The 15,998-nt window shown below is 37.0% G+C and overlaps 1 protein-coding gene across 2 annotated transcripts in view; it reads left to right on the forward strand.

Moving 5' to 3' along the window:
- Positions 1-3,487: 3,487 nt before the first annotated feature.
- TRIM36 (tripartite motif containing 36) overlaps positions 3,488-15,998 on the forward strand; it is a 58,084-nt gene continuing 45,573 nt past the window's right edge. For both annotated transcript variants that reach the window (XM_027869158.1, XM_027869159.1), the window contains exons 1-2: positions 3,488-3,671; positions 6,666-6,903. In XM_027869158.1, coding sequence (XP_027724959.1) covers positions 3,645-3,671; positions 6,666-6,903 — 265 coding nt within the window. In that variant the 5' untranslated portion in view covers positions 3,488-3,644. The remainder of the gene's footprint in view (positions 3,672-6,665; positions 6,904-15,998) is intronic.

Below are 15,998 nucleotides of genomic sequence, written 5' to 3' on the forward strand. Positions count from 1 at the left end.
GCACTAAATAAATAATTTAAATGGAATTGTCATTTGTATTGTATTGGCTTGGCCCATGAACAATTAATATTTCACCAATTATTTAAATCTTACTTTATTTGCATAAAGTGTTTTATAATTATGTTCAGATAGTTCCTGGGTTTATCTTGGCAGGTATCCATAAACTGTTAAGAATAATCCATATCATCTAAACTATACAGTTCAAGCTCATTTGTTAACCTAGGATGTTTGGGGATTTATTAGATCAGCTCATTAACCCTTCTTCTACAAGCTATATAATAATTCCTATCCTTCACAAATCCTGCTTTCAAATTTTTTCACCAAAGAGATAAGAAAAGGTGGATTAGACAATTGGGTGGAGACATAACAGAATTCTGGTTAGGTGTCTCTTTAAAAATTTAATTTTTACATAACTCCTACTTTTATTTTTATTTTGAAAATCCTGGGAATATGATCAGGCAGAAGTGTGCTTTTGGTAGTAGAAATACTTGGATGTTTTGAGCAATTCTTATGAACAAGAGGAATGACTTCCCTTGATTAAGAGATGGAAACAGGGCAAATAACAGCGTTGGTAATAGTCACTATCTAATTTACAGAGTGAAAGCTGAAAGATATCATGGAGGTCATCTTGAGCAACCTTCTCATTTTACAGATGAGAAAACTGAAGCCTAGAGATGATTTGTCCAAGGTCACACAGGCAGTTATTGGTAGCTCCAGCACTAGAGGACCCAGGTCATCAGGACTGCTAGTCCAGTGTTCTTTACAATACTCACATCCCTAATTGCACCTGTTTCAGAGGCCTTACCTTTGGGGGGGGAGCAAGAAATGAGTGGCACATTAAACTCCCATAGCATTTAGCCAACCTAAGTAAGATAGTAGTACATAGGTTAGCTATATGTTAAATTGCTGTATTGTAGGCCAGGTTCTTCTGTAGTTCGGTTTTGATATTGGGATGAAATGGATCACTTGTAGAACGTGACATTTAACAAAAGGGAATTTACTTAACCATAGCAAGGGAAGACTATTCAATTGATACATGATTGATTTATGTTGCAGCCCTGAATTTCTCTGTTGGTCATTTTTGTCTGCCACTCAGAAGCTTGAGAGAGCAGGTTTTTTTTTTTAAATTTTGTCTTGTTTTAAGGCCATCAGAAAGCCAAGTCAATACCAAGTCTTAGTATCCTGAACCAATTAAGTCTCAAGAACAGGTACAGTACATTTTAAAGTAAAATTAGTCTAACTTAGCTGACAGGTATTGCCCCTACCACATCAGGTATGTTAAAAAAGCATATGAAAAATGAAAAAGTGTAATAAGTGGGGAAATTTTACTTGTATTTTATGTTGATTGATTAGGTTAAATAGTTCCCACTGTCTGTGCCTCAACAAGACAAACTTGATAAGGGCTGTGAAAACCAGAAAACAAAACTAGAGGTAAATAAATGCAAAGAAAGTATCTATTTACATGAACTAAAACAAATAATAAAATGAACACAGACAGTACTGGAGTCAAATACACTTAAGTACTTCAAATAGATCTGTGATCTCATAGATGTTGGTACTCTTCCTACTAGTACAGATCATAACTGCATCCAAACCTTCTGAGAAATTTCTAGTTTCTCAGGTTCAAAATCCTAGAATTAATGTTTTTTTTTTGTTGTTGTTGTTTATGGTATTTAAAAGTTCTTTGTTTTTCCCTTGACCTATCACTGTAGCCCCTGATCCTGCTTTTTCTTTCCAATTGTTCCTAATTTCCACAATGTCTCTATTTCCATAGCTTTTTGACCCTTATTTAGAAATCTAATGTTCATAGAACTAGAGCTGATTTGGTCCAACCCCCTATTTCATAGAGGAGGTAATGGAGGGCCAAAGAGGTATGGTGATTTACCAAGGTATGGTGACTTACCAAGGTCACACAGGTAATAAATGTCATTAGAATTTGAACTCAGGGTCCTAGAGCCTGTGTTTTTTCCACTGTCATGCCTGAATTAGTGTAATGAGTATCCAAAAATACTTCTTGAGCACTTTCCACATACCTGGAACAGTGCATAGGAATAAGCAGTTTGGGAGACAAAATATACACATGTGAATCAATTGGTGAAGAATATATATCAAAGAGTCTTCCCTGACTTATCATTTTGCCTCAATGCTGATATCAATCAGTTGTCAAAATTTTACCTTCACAATTATCTTTTGCCTTTGAATCTTTCTCTCCATTCACACAACCAACAGGCCCACATTATCTCTCACCTGGATTGTTACAATAGCCTCTTAATTGGACTCTTTGCCTTACCTTTCCAACTAATACTTCACACAGCTCCTAGGAGTCCTCAAGGAGGGTATTAGTAGAGAACAACAAACACCTTTTCATAATTGAAATTCAATGATCGAATTTCGAATTTCAATGACCAGTTGAAAAATGAATTGAAATGGAGAATGGAAAGGTCACATTAAGCCCAGGGTTCCTAGGAAGACCAATGACAGCCCCCCCCCCCCCAAAAAAGAGAAGTAAGCTCCTCCACCCAATCTAGAACTTCGGAAAAAATCAGTGCAGAAGGGTCGAACATAAAGGCGACGTTAAAAAGTGAAAAAATACCAGAAACAGAAAATGGGGGTCTGTTCTTGGTGAGGAAAGGAGGGTCTGAAGATGGTGGTGGTGCTGTTTTCTCTGGTTTGATCTACTAGTCTACCTGACTCTTCCCTATGCATTGAAGAAGCATTGGGGACCCTTGGGGGAGGGGGGCAGTAGACTTGGAATAAGAAGGGGGTTTCGGAGAGACCGAGGAAGGGCTGTCCGGGAGGGGGCGGGGAGGCGTAGCGCTTTGTGGATGTAACACAGACTAAGGTCTAGCGCTCCTATTAGTCCTGATGGACAGCTCCAAGCTCCGGGAAAGATCCATATTGCCAATAGAAAGGACATTGGAGAGGGGGAAATCCCGAGTTGCCGAACCTTCCTTTCTTCCCTCTTTTGGCTTTGCCCGGGGAAGGGGGAAATGCCCTATAATACTCTTGGGGGGGAAAGGAGGGAGAAACTAAGCCAGACTTCCCTCGGGTCCTCCTTCCCCCAGGTCCCCTTACGTGGAGGGCAATCCCCTCCGGGGACTTAACAAGGCTTCGGGCGGCCCCGCCCTCATTATGCGGTGGGGTGCCGGTCGCCTAGGCGACCGGATCGCTTGCCCCACCCCCTCGCGCAGCCCCTCCCCCGTCGGCCATGCCAGGCTCCTTCTCCCTCGCCCCCGCCCCCCTCGGCCGCAGGAATAGCAGTTAGCAAGCAGCTGCAGCCCTCGCCGGGGAGCTGGGGCTCTCCCCGGGAGCCAGACCCACGGAGCTCGGCCTCGAGCTCTGCGCTCCGAGGCGGCTCCACTTCCCTTTCTTCCCCGCTGCCCTCCCCCCCGGCCCCCGCCCCTCGCCCCTCCCTGCGTCACTCCGGACTCATCCACTCCCCAGCCTGCCCCGCCCCCCACACCTTGGACTGACCGACCACGAGCTCGCTCCCGGGCCTCGCCCTCTTCCCCCGGCCCCGGCTTCGGCTCTTCTTGGTCCACGCGTGTTTAGCTTCGCGCTCCGGGCTTCGACCTCTCCCCATCTGGCGCCGCTCCCACAGCCCGGCGCGACCTCCCTTCATGACACCCGGCTGAGGGTCGGCGATGGAGGGAGATTGTGCCGAGTCTCTGGTGAGTACGCTCTTGTGGAGGAGCCGCCGCGGCCGCTCTCGGGGGAAGCCATGGCCGCCCGCTCTCCTAGCTCGGCGGGGCGGCCTCAGCGGGGCTGTGGCTCCTGCTCCGGTGCCCGCGAGTCCGCGCTCGGCCGCCGCGCCACACCCTGGGGCGGGGGCGGCCGCACCTCCCGCTGCGGTGCCGGAGCCCCAGGTTCCCCCTTCCCGGCCCGGCGGGGGGTGGGGCCGCCTCGGGGCCCCGGGGCGCCTCGAAATAAAGAAATCAGTGATGGTTCGTTTGGTTTGACTTTGTGTGAGCCTCGGGAGCCGGCGAGCGGGGTCGGAGCGCACCTGCCGGGGCTGGGCCGGGGCCGGCAGCGCTTCGTGGCGCTTTGGGGAGACTCGTGCGGCCCCCTTCCCCCGCCCGCCCCGGCCTGGGGCTCCCCCGAGCCGCCGCAGCCTCCTCCCTGGCCGGGCCGAAGGCTTTCATTACTGCCCTAGTTCTGGCAGGAGTGCCGGCATTTATAAACAATAATGACAATAGCTAACAATTTTCTGACTCGGCCGGTGTGGCGGGCTGAGCCCCGCAGTTAGTATCCCGGTGGGGCGTCACGACAGCTCTGGGAGATAGGAGCTGTTATTCCCATTTTTCAGACGAGGAAACAGACGAAGTAGAAGAAATGCAGGGCCTGGAGTCGGGAAGAGTCATCTTCCTGAATTAAAATCTGGCCTCAGATACCTGATAGCTGTGTGACCCTGGGCCAGTCACTTAACCCTGTCTGTCTCAGTTTCCTCTTCTGTAAAATGAGCTAGCAAAGGAAATGGCAAATCATCTGTTTCTTTGTTCAGAAAACCCCAAAATGGGGTTCGACTTAGGAAGAGTCAGACGCGACTGGAAAATAACAGCAACAGATGAGGAAACTAAGGCAAACAGGCTAATTGACTTGTTCAGGCCCAGGGCTCCATCCACTGCCCCGCCTAGCTGCCTATTGGGGAATGTCAGATTGAGTCAAACAGGAAATTAAACAAATTGAGGTAATAACTAAACCGCATTTCTTTCTTTCTTTCTTTCTTTCTTTTTTTTGACAAACCACATTTCTTGTCACTTAAGCAGCAGGTTGCATTATAACAGTAATTTGTTCTTTCAGATCTCTAATTGGGAAAAGACTTTTACCCTTGGATAAGATTGTTTTGTCACTTGGGATAAGTTACTTAACCTCTTTGGGTCTCAGTTTCCTCATCTGTAAAATGAGGGTGTTGGACAATGCCCTGATTTTTGTAAGGTAAATAAGCTAAGAATGGTTTTTACTTTTTTAAATAAAGTTTTATTGTATTTAAAATTTAAAAACCATTCTTAGCTCACAGGCCTTAGAAATAAAAAGGCAGTAGCTGCATTTTGCCTTTGGCCTATAGTTTGCCTCCTCTTGGACTAGATGGACTTTAAATTTCCTTCCTGCTTTAAATGTAGGATCGTCTGACCATCATGATAAAGAATTCAAATTCACATCATTGACTATCCATTAGAAAAAATGAAGTGAGTTGAAATACATTTGTATGATATGTATGATGTATGATAAACTGTATGTATTTGGGGTTTTAAAGCATAAAGCAAACATTTCAAAGTACATTTGAAATTATTAATCAAATCCTTTCTGAGACCTAATTATTCCTCCACACCCCATATTCAATGGGGATGGATTTTATTTAACATCCAGATGATATAAAAATTCAATAAATACATTGAAAATTTCTGTTGAAAACCAGGATCCAAGTGATTGTGCTATTTATTAGATAGTGAATTATTTGTTTTAATACTATCCTGTTCCAGAAGGGTGGCATGTTTTCTTGAAAACAAATGTGTGCATTAAAATTTTGGGGGTACATCATTAAAAATCAAATACTAAGAAGGTTACTAGTGTTAATATTTTAATGTTTGACTGTTACTGACTTTCTGGTCTATTGAATCTTAGAATTTTAGAGCCAGAAAGGACCTCAGTGATTAGTCCATCGTCATTTTACAAGTGAGAAAACTGACTCAGAAAGGTTAGTTATATCCCCAAACCAGTTAATGACAGACAGAACAGAAAATATCAGATAGAACATAGAATCATAGTGTTTGATATTTGAGTTCCTCATTCTACATATAGATGAAACATAAGGACAGAATACTTGTGTAAGGTCACCAAACATCTTGTACTAATAAAGACTTAAACTTACTAATTGTTCTAATGAAAATATCATTATACTTATGAATCTTTCTAATTTTTGTTGCTCTTCCTTTTTTATAGAATACTTTTAAAATATAGTAATTTTTATTTAACCTAGGAATATACAATATATGTAAAACAGTGGACATAGTTCTAGGTCTCAAAGATGTGTAATTACAGAATTCAGCCATATAAATATTCAGCCATATGAACAGATTTAAAATAAAGATTCTTAAATATTTTAATGGATCCAGAAAATTGTCATGTTAAGTGTTTGGCGGTCATAGAAAGGCTGAATCTAGTGTAAAGAAGAATAGTTTATTCATAGTGCTGTTCATTTTGCATAGGTTTATAATCTCAAGTTTTCTGCAAAAATTTTTTACCTGTTTTTCCTAAAGTCATGCAAATCAGCATTAGTTTTATAGTTTATTGGCAATTTATTGAATTTAGATTGTGGTATAATCTACCCTTCCCAGTAAATTCCTGATGATGTTGCTGATTTATTTTGCCATTGTGTACTCAGTCCTTCAATATTACCTGCTTTTGCCTCATTTACCATATTGTGTGCCCTTAGACCATGAGTCTTGAGGATGGTAAGTTGCTCATGATAGAGAGGAAGATTCAGATTTATTTTTTAAAATTATGTTCCTTGGTGACTTTTCTGGAAAGATATCGGAAATAGGTGTGTAACATGCATGTATGTACACATAAGCACATGTGTGTATTTGTAAACGTGTTATATGTAAGCACCTATCTACAGCTAAGTGCCTTTTTGTCTCTGACTTCTTTTTCTTCCTTCATTTAAGGTTACTATTAAGAATATTGAACGAGAGCTCATCTGCCCAGCATGCAAGGAGCTGTTTACCCATCCGTTGATCCTTCCCTGTCAACACAGTATCTGTCATAAATGTGTTAAAGAACTTCTTTTACTGACACTTGATGATTCATTTAATGATGTGGCATCAGAGAGCTCCTGTCAAAGTAGCCCTAGACTTCGGGTCCAGTCTCCTAGTATGGATAAAATTGACAGAATTAACAGAGCAGGTATGTGCCAGGATATCTGGACATTTAGCTTCTGTTCTGACATATGTTGAATGCTAACAGATAGGAAATTTTCATTTCATCATATTCAACTATTGTAGCCAAATGAGTAAGTAGTTATCAAGGTATTTTTTTTCCTTTCGAATGTAAGTTTATACTTGATGAAATGGCAGTTTATTAGAATGCTGTCCATTCATTTAACTCATATTGAACACCACTTTTTCCAGAGCACTCTACTAAGGTCTTTGGGACAGGTGGTTTATAAAGTTAGGGGTAAATAAATGTATTTTTTATTTTTTTTTTCTTTGTAGGCAGTGGGGTTAAGTGACTTGCCCAAGGTCACACAGCTAGTAAGTGTCAAGTGTCTGAGGCTGGATTTGAACTCGGGTTCTCCAGACTCCAGGGCTGGTGGTCTATCCACTGCGCCACCTAGCTGTCCCTAGTAAATAGATATATTTATGAGATTTGATCTTTTATAGTATTTTTGGAAATGAAGATAAATATGAACAGGAGCTTTTACAAGAGAAAATTATAACTTTTTAGATCTTTAAATAAATGCTGAGGAATAAATAGAATCAATTACATAGTTGGGTTATTGCTAGTTTTGAAGGCTGTAAATCTTTAGTATCATCAATTCCCACTGATTGCTTTCTCCTTAACTTAATCACATTTTATTTTTGTGTAGGTATAGAGACTTGACTTCTGATTTCATTGGCATAGGGAATATCTGTGTCACTAAACTCTCTCTATTAATACAGGTTGGTGACATATTTGCCTCATATAGTTTTAGAGTTGCATAGAGCGCTAAGTACTTAAATGAATTGCTCAAGATCACACAGACTGTACGTAACAGAGCTAAGACTTGAGCAGAGATCTACCTATCTTCCAGGAAGGTCAGCTCCATCTGCTACTGCACTGTGCTGCCTTGCTATATTGTTGCAAGAAAAGCAGTTTGAAAACTTTTGCCATAAATTTGATCTGTGTATCACTTATGCATTGATACAGACATAAAATTTTATATCTGGATATTGTCAAAACTGTGATGAATGAGGAAAAATATATTAGCTACTTTCAATATGCAAACTACAGTAGAAAAGGCCCATTGAACTGTAATGCAATAATTGGTTCCTGTCAGGAGGTAGACTAACCTTTCTTAGGCTAATTTGGGTCAGGCCTACAGTCACGAAATGTAGAAGTCCAAAAAGAAGTGATTGCTCTTTTCGGGAAAAATATGAGATTCCTGCAAAAATGAAATCAGTATCAGATTACCTAGCACAGAGGTAAGGATTTGTGAGGAAGAGGGTGCTAAAGGTTCTACATAGGCTTGGCAGATCACCAGTGAATAGAATCCTTTGGGGTAATTGGCTATAGTGCTTTTCCTTTGAACCTTGCTTCAAGGTTAAGTAGTCAGGATACTATTACAGTCAGTTCCAACTGCTCTTTGAAGGTTGTTTAGATGAAAATTCTTCACTCCAAACAAAAATTTTAGCAAGGGGGTGCTAATTACCTTTTGTTAATTGCAAAATAAACAGATTTCCAGTAGAGAGTAGTAGCTCTCCTCTTTTGTGTGTCTCCCTGTCACATAGGGCTTTTATATGAAGTATTTTTATGCTTATATTCTTCACCTGAGGCAGCTAGGTGTGGCAGTGGATAGAGTATTGGCCTGGAGTCAGGATGACTCATCATCTGGAGTTCAAATGTGGCCTTAGACACTTACTAGCCATGTGACCTTGGGCAAGTCTCTTAACCCTGTTTGCCTTAGTTTCCTCATCTGTAAAATGAGCTGGGGAAGGAAATGGCAAACCATTCCAGTATCTTTGCCAAGAAAACCCCAAATCAGGTCATGAAGAGTCAGATATGACTGAAACAACTCAACAACAACAACAACAACGACAGTAATCTTCACCTACAACAGCAACAACAACCATCATGTACCCACTGACCATGGGTGGCTTGTAAGTGTGCTCTTATACTATTATAAAAGAAAGCGAAGGGTATGTTAAAATTTATTAAAGGTTTGAATGCCAACTGGCTTGCTGAATATATTCTGCATATTTTTTAAGCCACCAAACAATAAATGTGTACAATACGCAGTGTGCTGTGCTAATTGCTAAGAGTTATAAGGACAAATAAGGAACGTTTACTGCCCTCAGAGTATTTATGACCTAGCAGGGAGTTTAATATTTACACAGGCAAGTATAATGCATAAAAGGAAGATAGCACCAGAGTAGTACAGTATATCATGGGCAGTTAGATGTTTTAGTGGATTGAGTCAGCCTTGGATACTTTACTAGATGTGACCTTGGGCAGATCATTTAATCCCTGTTTGTCTCAGTTTCTTCACCTGTAAAATAGGGATAATAATACTACCTCCGAAGATTGTTGTGAGGATCAAATGAGATAATGTTTGTAAAGTGTTTAGCACAGTGCTGGCACATATTGGGCACTATGTAGTAGCCACTACAGGTACTGTGATAGTCATTATTAGTATTACATCAGACAAAGTAATCATTCCTTCAAACATTCGAAACAATCAAGATTTCAAGAAAAATAGTACTTGAACTAGATATCCATTGTACACTTATTTTATCTTTAAAACTCTTGTAATGTGAAGTATATATATAGTAGAGTAGTAAATAGCTATGCTAACATTCTTTTTAGTGTATCGCTACATCATTACCAACTTTTTTTGCAAGAAAAAGCTACTTAAATACTTAAGGTAAATTGTAGACAGTAAGAAAGACTTTGTTGACATCAAAACTATTGAGTTAGTACTATACTACTGTGCTAATTCTGCTGGGAATTCTTAGAAAAAGTAGAGAAGAGCAGCAGTAGCATCAACTAATTTGGAGATCTATTAGGCATGACTTAGATCGCTACTGGTAAATCTTGATAGACTGGTTAGAGGCCCTTGATTTTCTATGACTAAGGAAGTTGGACCATCTTTAGAGGCTGAAGGAACAGGTTATTGAGATATTCAAATTTTTTAGTTTATGCTACCAGTTATGATTCTAGTTAGATATTAATTCTTCATTTCCTACCTAGATTTATTTTATGTAGACCTCTCTTCAGCATATTTAACTTAGCTCTTCAGTTTTAAGTTTGTCAACTTTCATTTGTGATTAACATGAAATAACTTAATCATATCTGTCTTAATAGCTTTGCTATTTTTCAGAATCTACCCACTACTGTTATGAATGTTTTTGAATAAAGGGTATATAATTTGGGTTAAACAGGAAAATTCCAATCACTTAGTGACATAAGTATAAGTTATTTTAGGCCAGAAATGATTATTTTTTTATCTTTGAGGTGCCTAGAATGTTGCTTTATATATATTACACACTTAAGAAATGCTTAACTGAAATAATGAATGTCTCCCATGTGCAGAGGATTGTAAGTACCAAAGGTAACTTTGCTTTAAATGAATGGTGCCATCTCTGTCATCAAGGGAATTGTTTGGAAGATAGCACATAACATTTGTAAAGCAGTATTTCAACAAATATTACAAATATAATACATCACATTTATTTAACAAATATCTTGTTCTTAGAAGGTTTCAGGTGGTCTAGTTGTCCAGTGGTGTACCAGCCATGAACGTTTAATTATATAAACTTAGCAGCTTCTTGCAATAGATATTAGAGAGTCTGTTAAAGTGCTCACTATAATGTAGCCTAAGTATCAATATTGCTACTAAACTTATAAAATCTTAGAGCTTGAATAGAATATAGAATAAATAGCTTATAGGATCATAACCTTGACGATTATCTAGTCTAATATTTTCCAAATTGATTTGTTCACAGAACATGTTTGGGCCTAAAATATGTTGATATAACTCATAAATGCTGGTCTAGGGGATGTGGAGGTAGATATGAAATAATCCCAGGAAAAGAGGAATTAGGAATATTTTAGAATGTATTAGAGGAAATTATAAATATTGTAATTATGTAATTATTTTATGTATTATTTATATTCAGTATATTAAAGGAGGAAATTGATTAGCCTTAGATTTTTTTCTTATGAAACCTCATTTCACATCATGTGGAATATCAAAATTCTGTGGAATGTATTTTAGGAAATAAACTGATCTAGTTTTTGTCCATTGATCTTATGATGGGAGATTTGAAACCTTTTTCAAGGAGATGAGTGCATTGAACAATGTCTTTGATAGGTCTGGAAAAATTACTTGTAGAATTGTGTTCTTAGATGATGGAGTGGGGAACAAAGGCAAAAGTATTGAGAATTTATTTGTTTAACTTTCAAAGTCTAGTTTTTCTCATGATGATTTACTAAAAGATCTGGGTTTAAGTCCTGCCTGTGGCAAACTGGCAAACAGCTAAACTGGTTATATGCCCTGGTCAAGCCATTTAACCAATCACTGTTCTAGACAACTCTCTAAAACTGTAAGTCGCAGAGAAGATGCTGACCTAGATTAGTAGTGGGGTTTCCTCATTAGGAAATTTCCTGTGACATTTTAAATCACAAATCCATTTCCTATGCCTTAGATTGTTTTATTTCATAGTTTTAGATCTGTATTAATCATTCAACAGGTATATATTAAGCACTTGCTTTTTGCCAGGCACAGTGTCAAGTACTGGAAATACAAAGACCAAAAAAAAAAAAAAAAGGAAATATTCCTTGCCCTTAACAAGGTTAAATTCTGTCAAGGGAGTTACCATGTACATATAAAGTAATATATAGAATATATGCAAAATAAATATAAAGGTCTTTTTTGAGGGGCACTAGTGGTAGGGGAGTGATCAACAAAATATTTACTTACCCATTATCAGTAGGGCATATACTTCAAATTGTCTTTTTTTTTCTTTTCTAGCATAGGGTTAGATTCACAAGGATCTTTCATCTCTTCCCATCTCCTTCATTTCTCTAGTATCATACAGGCACACATTATACCATTTAGAAAAATAAATGCATATAGGAGTTCTGTCACTGCTTATAAGAATATTCAACGTGTACAATTTAGTTTACATAGAATCTTTTTAGTATTTCTTTTACTGCATAAAGCAAAGTTTATGGGAATGGTGGAGGGTGAGTAGAACACAGGTCTCGATACAGTATTGGAGGGAGGGTGGTATATGTTTGTGTATTAGACAGGAACCTTATAATGGGTTTTCTCTGGGATTAATGAGAACAATAGACCATTTCTCTGAGCAGAGGGTTGCATCCAGTTCATAAGAGGGTATATGTGGGTTTCCAGTGTCAGTCTAGAGTGGTAGTGGGGAAGGGATAGACATAGAAACAAAGGTAGGAAATAATACGATGTGACTTAGTGGTGTAAAAACTTTAGTTTTCGTTTATGAGGGAGAGAGAAAATAAAGCAGTAAGAAATGTATGACCTTTGGAAAATAAAGCAAAGTTATGACCTTTGGAAAAGGAAAAGAGAAATCAGACTCCACTAGAAGAGGATAGAAATAAGGAGTAAAAAGTAAATGAAAACATCAAAAAAAAAAAAAAGGTTTGCAACAAGCATATTACTTAAGAGTTTGGGGAAGAGTGGGAAGATTTTGAACCACATACCTTACTTGGCCAGTGAAAAGGAAGGCTGTAAAAGGGGGTAGAGAAATAAAAAGAAAAGTTAATAACTCGGCATTTTTCAAAGAACTGGGGATAGGGCAAGTAAATGGAAGTGGGGGAATACATGGGAGATAGAGTTCTATATTAATAGACCATCATCTAGGTATCATGAACCAAATTGATCATGGACACAGTGCTTATTTAAAAGAGGAAGGGGACAGCAATCAATACACAAGAAATAAATGGAGGAAAACACAAACCCGACAATATTAACTTTATGTGGGAATGGATTAAACATTCAAATAAAAAAAAAATAATGGCAGAATAGTTGAAACCCAGCAATGTACTGCATACAAGAAGCATAAAAAAAGAAATACAGAATGAAATTATGTTTGGAACAGCATTTACTACGTATCCGATAACAGCAAAAAAGCAGGAATTGTAATTATGAAATGAGACTACAGCGGAAACAGGGAAATTACATTGTGCTTAAGGCTACCATAGTCAATGAAACAACGTCAATCTTAAATTTGAATGTACCAAATAATATAGTATCTAAATTCATAAAGGAAAATTTAACTAAATTGCAAAGAGAAATAGCTAGTAACATAATTATAGAAAACTTTAATGTTCTTCTTAGAACTGGAAAAATCTAACATATAAAAAGGAAAATATATAACTGAATAGACTCTAGGAAAAGTTGGATTTTAGATTTGAGAGACTTATTTGAAAGACTGATATGAATAGATACAGATAGAATCCATGTTCTCAGCATCAAATGGTATTTTTACCGATCAGAACATTGAAAAATTATGAATATAAAAAGCCAGAAATATTAAATATATTCTTTATGGGTATGATAATAAAACTAGTAATAAAGGGAACACAAATCAAATATATACATCATTAGTGGAGACATAATTACATTCTAAATAACAAACAAGTTAAAATACAAATAATAGAAATAAACATGAAGAATGATTATGATAACATAACAGACTTTAGCTAAGGGCGGAAAAATTATGTGTCTGAAGACATAATTAGCAAAATAAAGAGATTCATAAGCTGAGAATGCAATTAAAATCTATAGTTAACACATTAAAAAACTGAAAAGAAACAAAAGAAATGTTTAAATTTAGAAGAGAAACAGATAAAATAGAAGACAAAAAGACTATCCAAATGATTAAAAAATAAAAGCTAGTGTATGCAAAAACTTTTTTTAAATAATCAGTAAATCTTAAGTAATCTTAAAAAAGAGGAAAATCATTTCCAAAGTGAACAAGATAAATTCATAGCGAATCAAGAAATAAAGTGATCAAGAATTTATGACCTACAATTACATGCTAGCTAAATTGAGATTTTGAAGGAAATGGAAGATTACCTAGAATAATATAAATTATGCAGATTAACAGAATGTAGCATAGAAATGTTAATCAACCCAATCTGAGAGAATGAAAATGAATAAGAAAATTGTTGGTCCAAGTGGATTTACAGAAAAGTGCTACACAAATTATTGTCAGTAGTTTAAAAAAGACCCTATTGAACTCATTTTAATGACACAAATTATAGTCCCAATACCTAAATTCAGAAAGGATAAAGCAGAGAAAGAGAAACACTAGCTAATATCAATAATGAATACTTATGTAAAAATTTTAAATTAGCAAAAAAAGCAATGTTTTAAAATTATTCACTATAACTAAATTGAAATTATACCAGGAATGAAGTGAAGTTCAACATTAGGAATAAAATTAAATATAATTTATTATATTAAAATGTGAGGCTTTTAAAAAATTTAATGCTTATTCTAAAAAAATTAAAAAGTATAGTTATAGGCCATTTTCAATATGATAAAAAGTATATATCTAAAAAAACTAGAATAATTAATTATACACCAGAAGCTTTCTCAATAAATATAGGGAAAGCAAGGATGTGTCCCTTCCCCATTTTTATTTGACAGTTATAGATGTGCTGATAATGGCAGTAAGCAAAAAAAAAAGAAGAAATTAAAGACATGGATGATGGTAAAGAGGGACAGCATTGTCCCTAGTTGTAGATGTCTTTCTTAGAAAACTAAAGATCATCATTAATTAAGTTGGGACATCATTTCAATAAAGTGTGATACAAAATGAACACACAAAATGGTCAGCATGTGTGTATAACATTAACAAAACCAGGAAAAAATCATAAAAAAGGAATTCCTATTCAAAATAACTATAAAATGCCTAAAATACGTGGCAGTCAATCTAACAATTTATACTGGAGACTTACACAATTACAAGACATTCTTTTAAGAAGTAATTAGAAGAATATTAATTGCTTATGCTTGGGTGCCACCCATTCAATTAAAATGATGCTACTATCTAAATTGATTTAATGACTTCTGAGGTATTACCTTGCAGAGCTAGATAAAATAATAGCCATATTCATTTGGAGGAACGAAAGGCCTAGAGAACCTGAAGTATTGGTGCTAATGGAAAAAAGGAGGAATGAGGTGCAAACTGAACTCACAGCACTTAACTTCTATTACCAAGTATTAGTCATTAACAATTTGGTGCTGGTTAAAAAATAGGAAACTAGATCAGTTTAACAGACTAGATAATCAAGAACCAGAAACAATTAAACACATAATCCAGTATTCTCTAAACTCAAGAATATAAGCTACTTGAGGAAGAATCCCCCATTTAAATCACTAGGAAAAAACTAGAAAGAAATGTCTCCAAATAGGTTTACACCAGCATTTTATGTCATGTACTGTAGTACCTTCAAAATGTATAAGCAATCTAGAGATATAAAAAGTTACATTATTTTTTAAAATGGAAGGAAAATGGATGATGGCATCTTTTATAACTGCCTAAGAGAAGAATTATTAACCAAATAAGACACAGAGAGGATTACAAAAGATGTACTATATAATTTTGATTAAATGAAGCTGTAAAGCTTTTGTAGGAATATAATCAATACAGCTAAGAAATCAGAAGGGAATCTGTCATTAAGGAAACAGTCTGATATCCAAGATAGAACGGAAATTAACCAAAACATGTTAGAGCAAGAACCATTTCCAAATGGATAAATGTTCAAAGTATAGGAATAGTTTTCGAAAGCATTACACACTGTTAACAGCCACGTGAAGAACTTTTGCCATATAAAAGAAATGAAAATTTAAACAGTTGTAAAAGTTTGATCTGACTAACCAGCAAATTGGTAAGGATTGTAACAGATGGAAATTGTAATATGGGAGGGCCTTTGGGACAAGACTGAGGTGTCTGACTCTACAAACAATGACTATTTCTGAAACATAAGATAGCTTGTTAAGTGGTCAGGAGCAGTGTAACTACTATTTGTACAAAGAAATAACACATTTCTTGCTGTTAAATAAAAAATTGCCATTGTGCATAGGGTATAATTACGGCTTTGTCTTTTGTAAACCAGTTGTGAATCTTCTCTTTGAAATTAAATTCTAAACCAAGCTTCCTTTCTGCTCACTGTTTAGCATTACAATGGAAGCCTTTGAGTTGGAGAGGTAGAAAAGTGATATTATTGCTTTATGTGGCTAAGATAGCCTAGTATGT

This window comes from Vombatus ursinus, unplaced genomic scaffold (genome assembly GCF_900497805.2).
Source record: "Vombatus ursinus unplaced genomic scaffold, bare-nosed wombat genome assembly UNPS02014792.1, whole genome shotgun sequence".
In the NCBI taxonomy this organism is placed as follows: Eukaryota; Metazoa; Chordata; class Mammalia; order Diprotodontia; family Vombatidae; genus Vombatus; species Vombatus ursinus.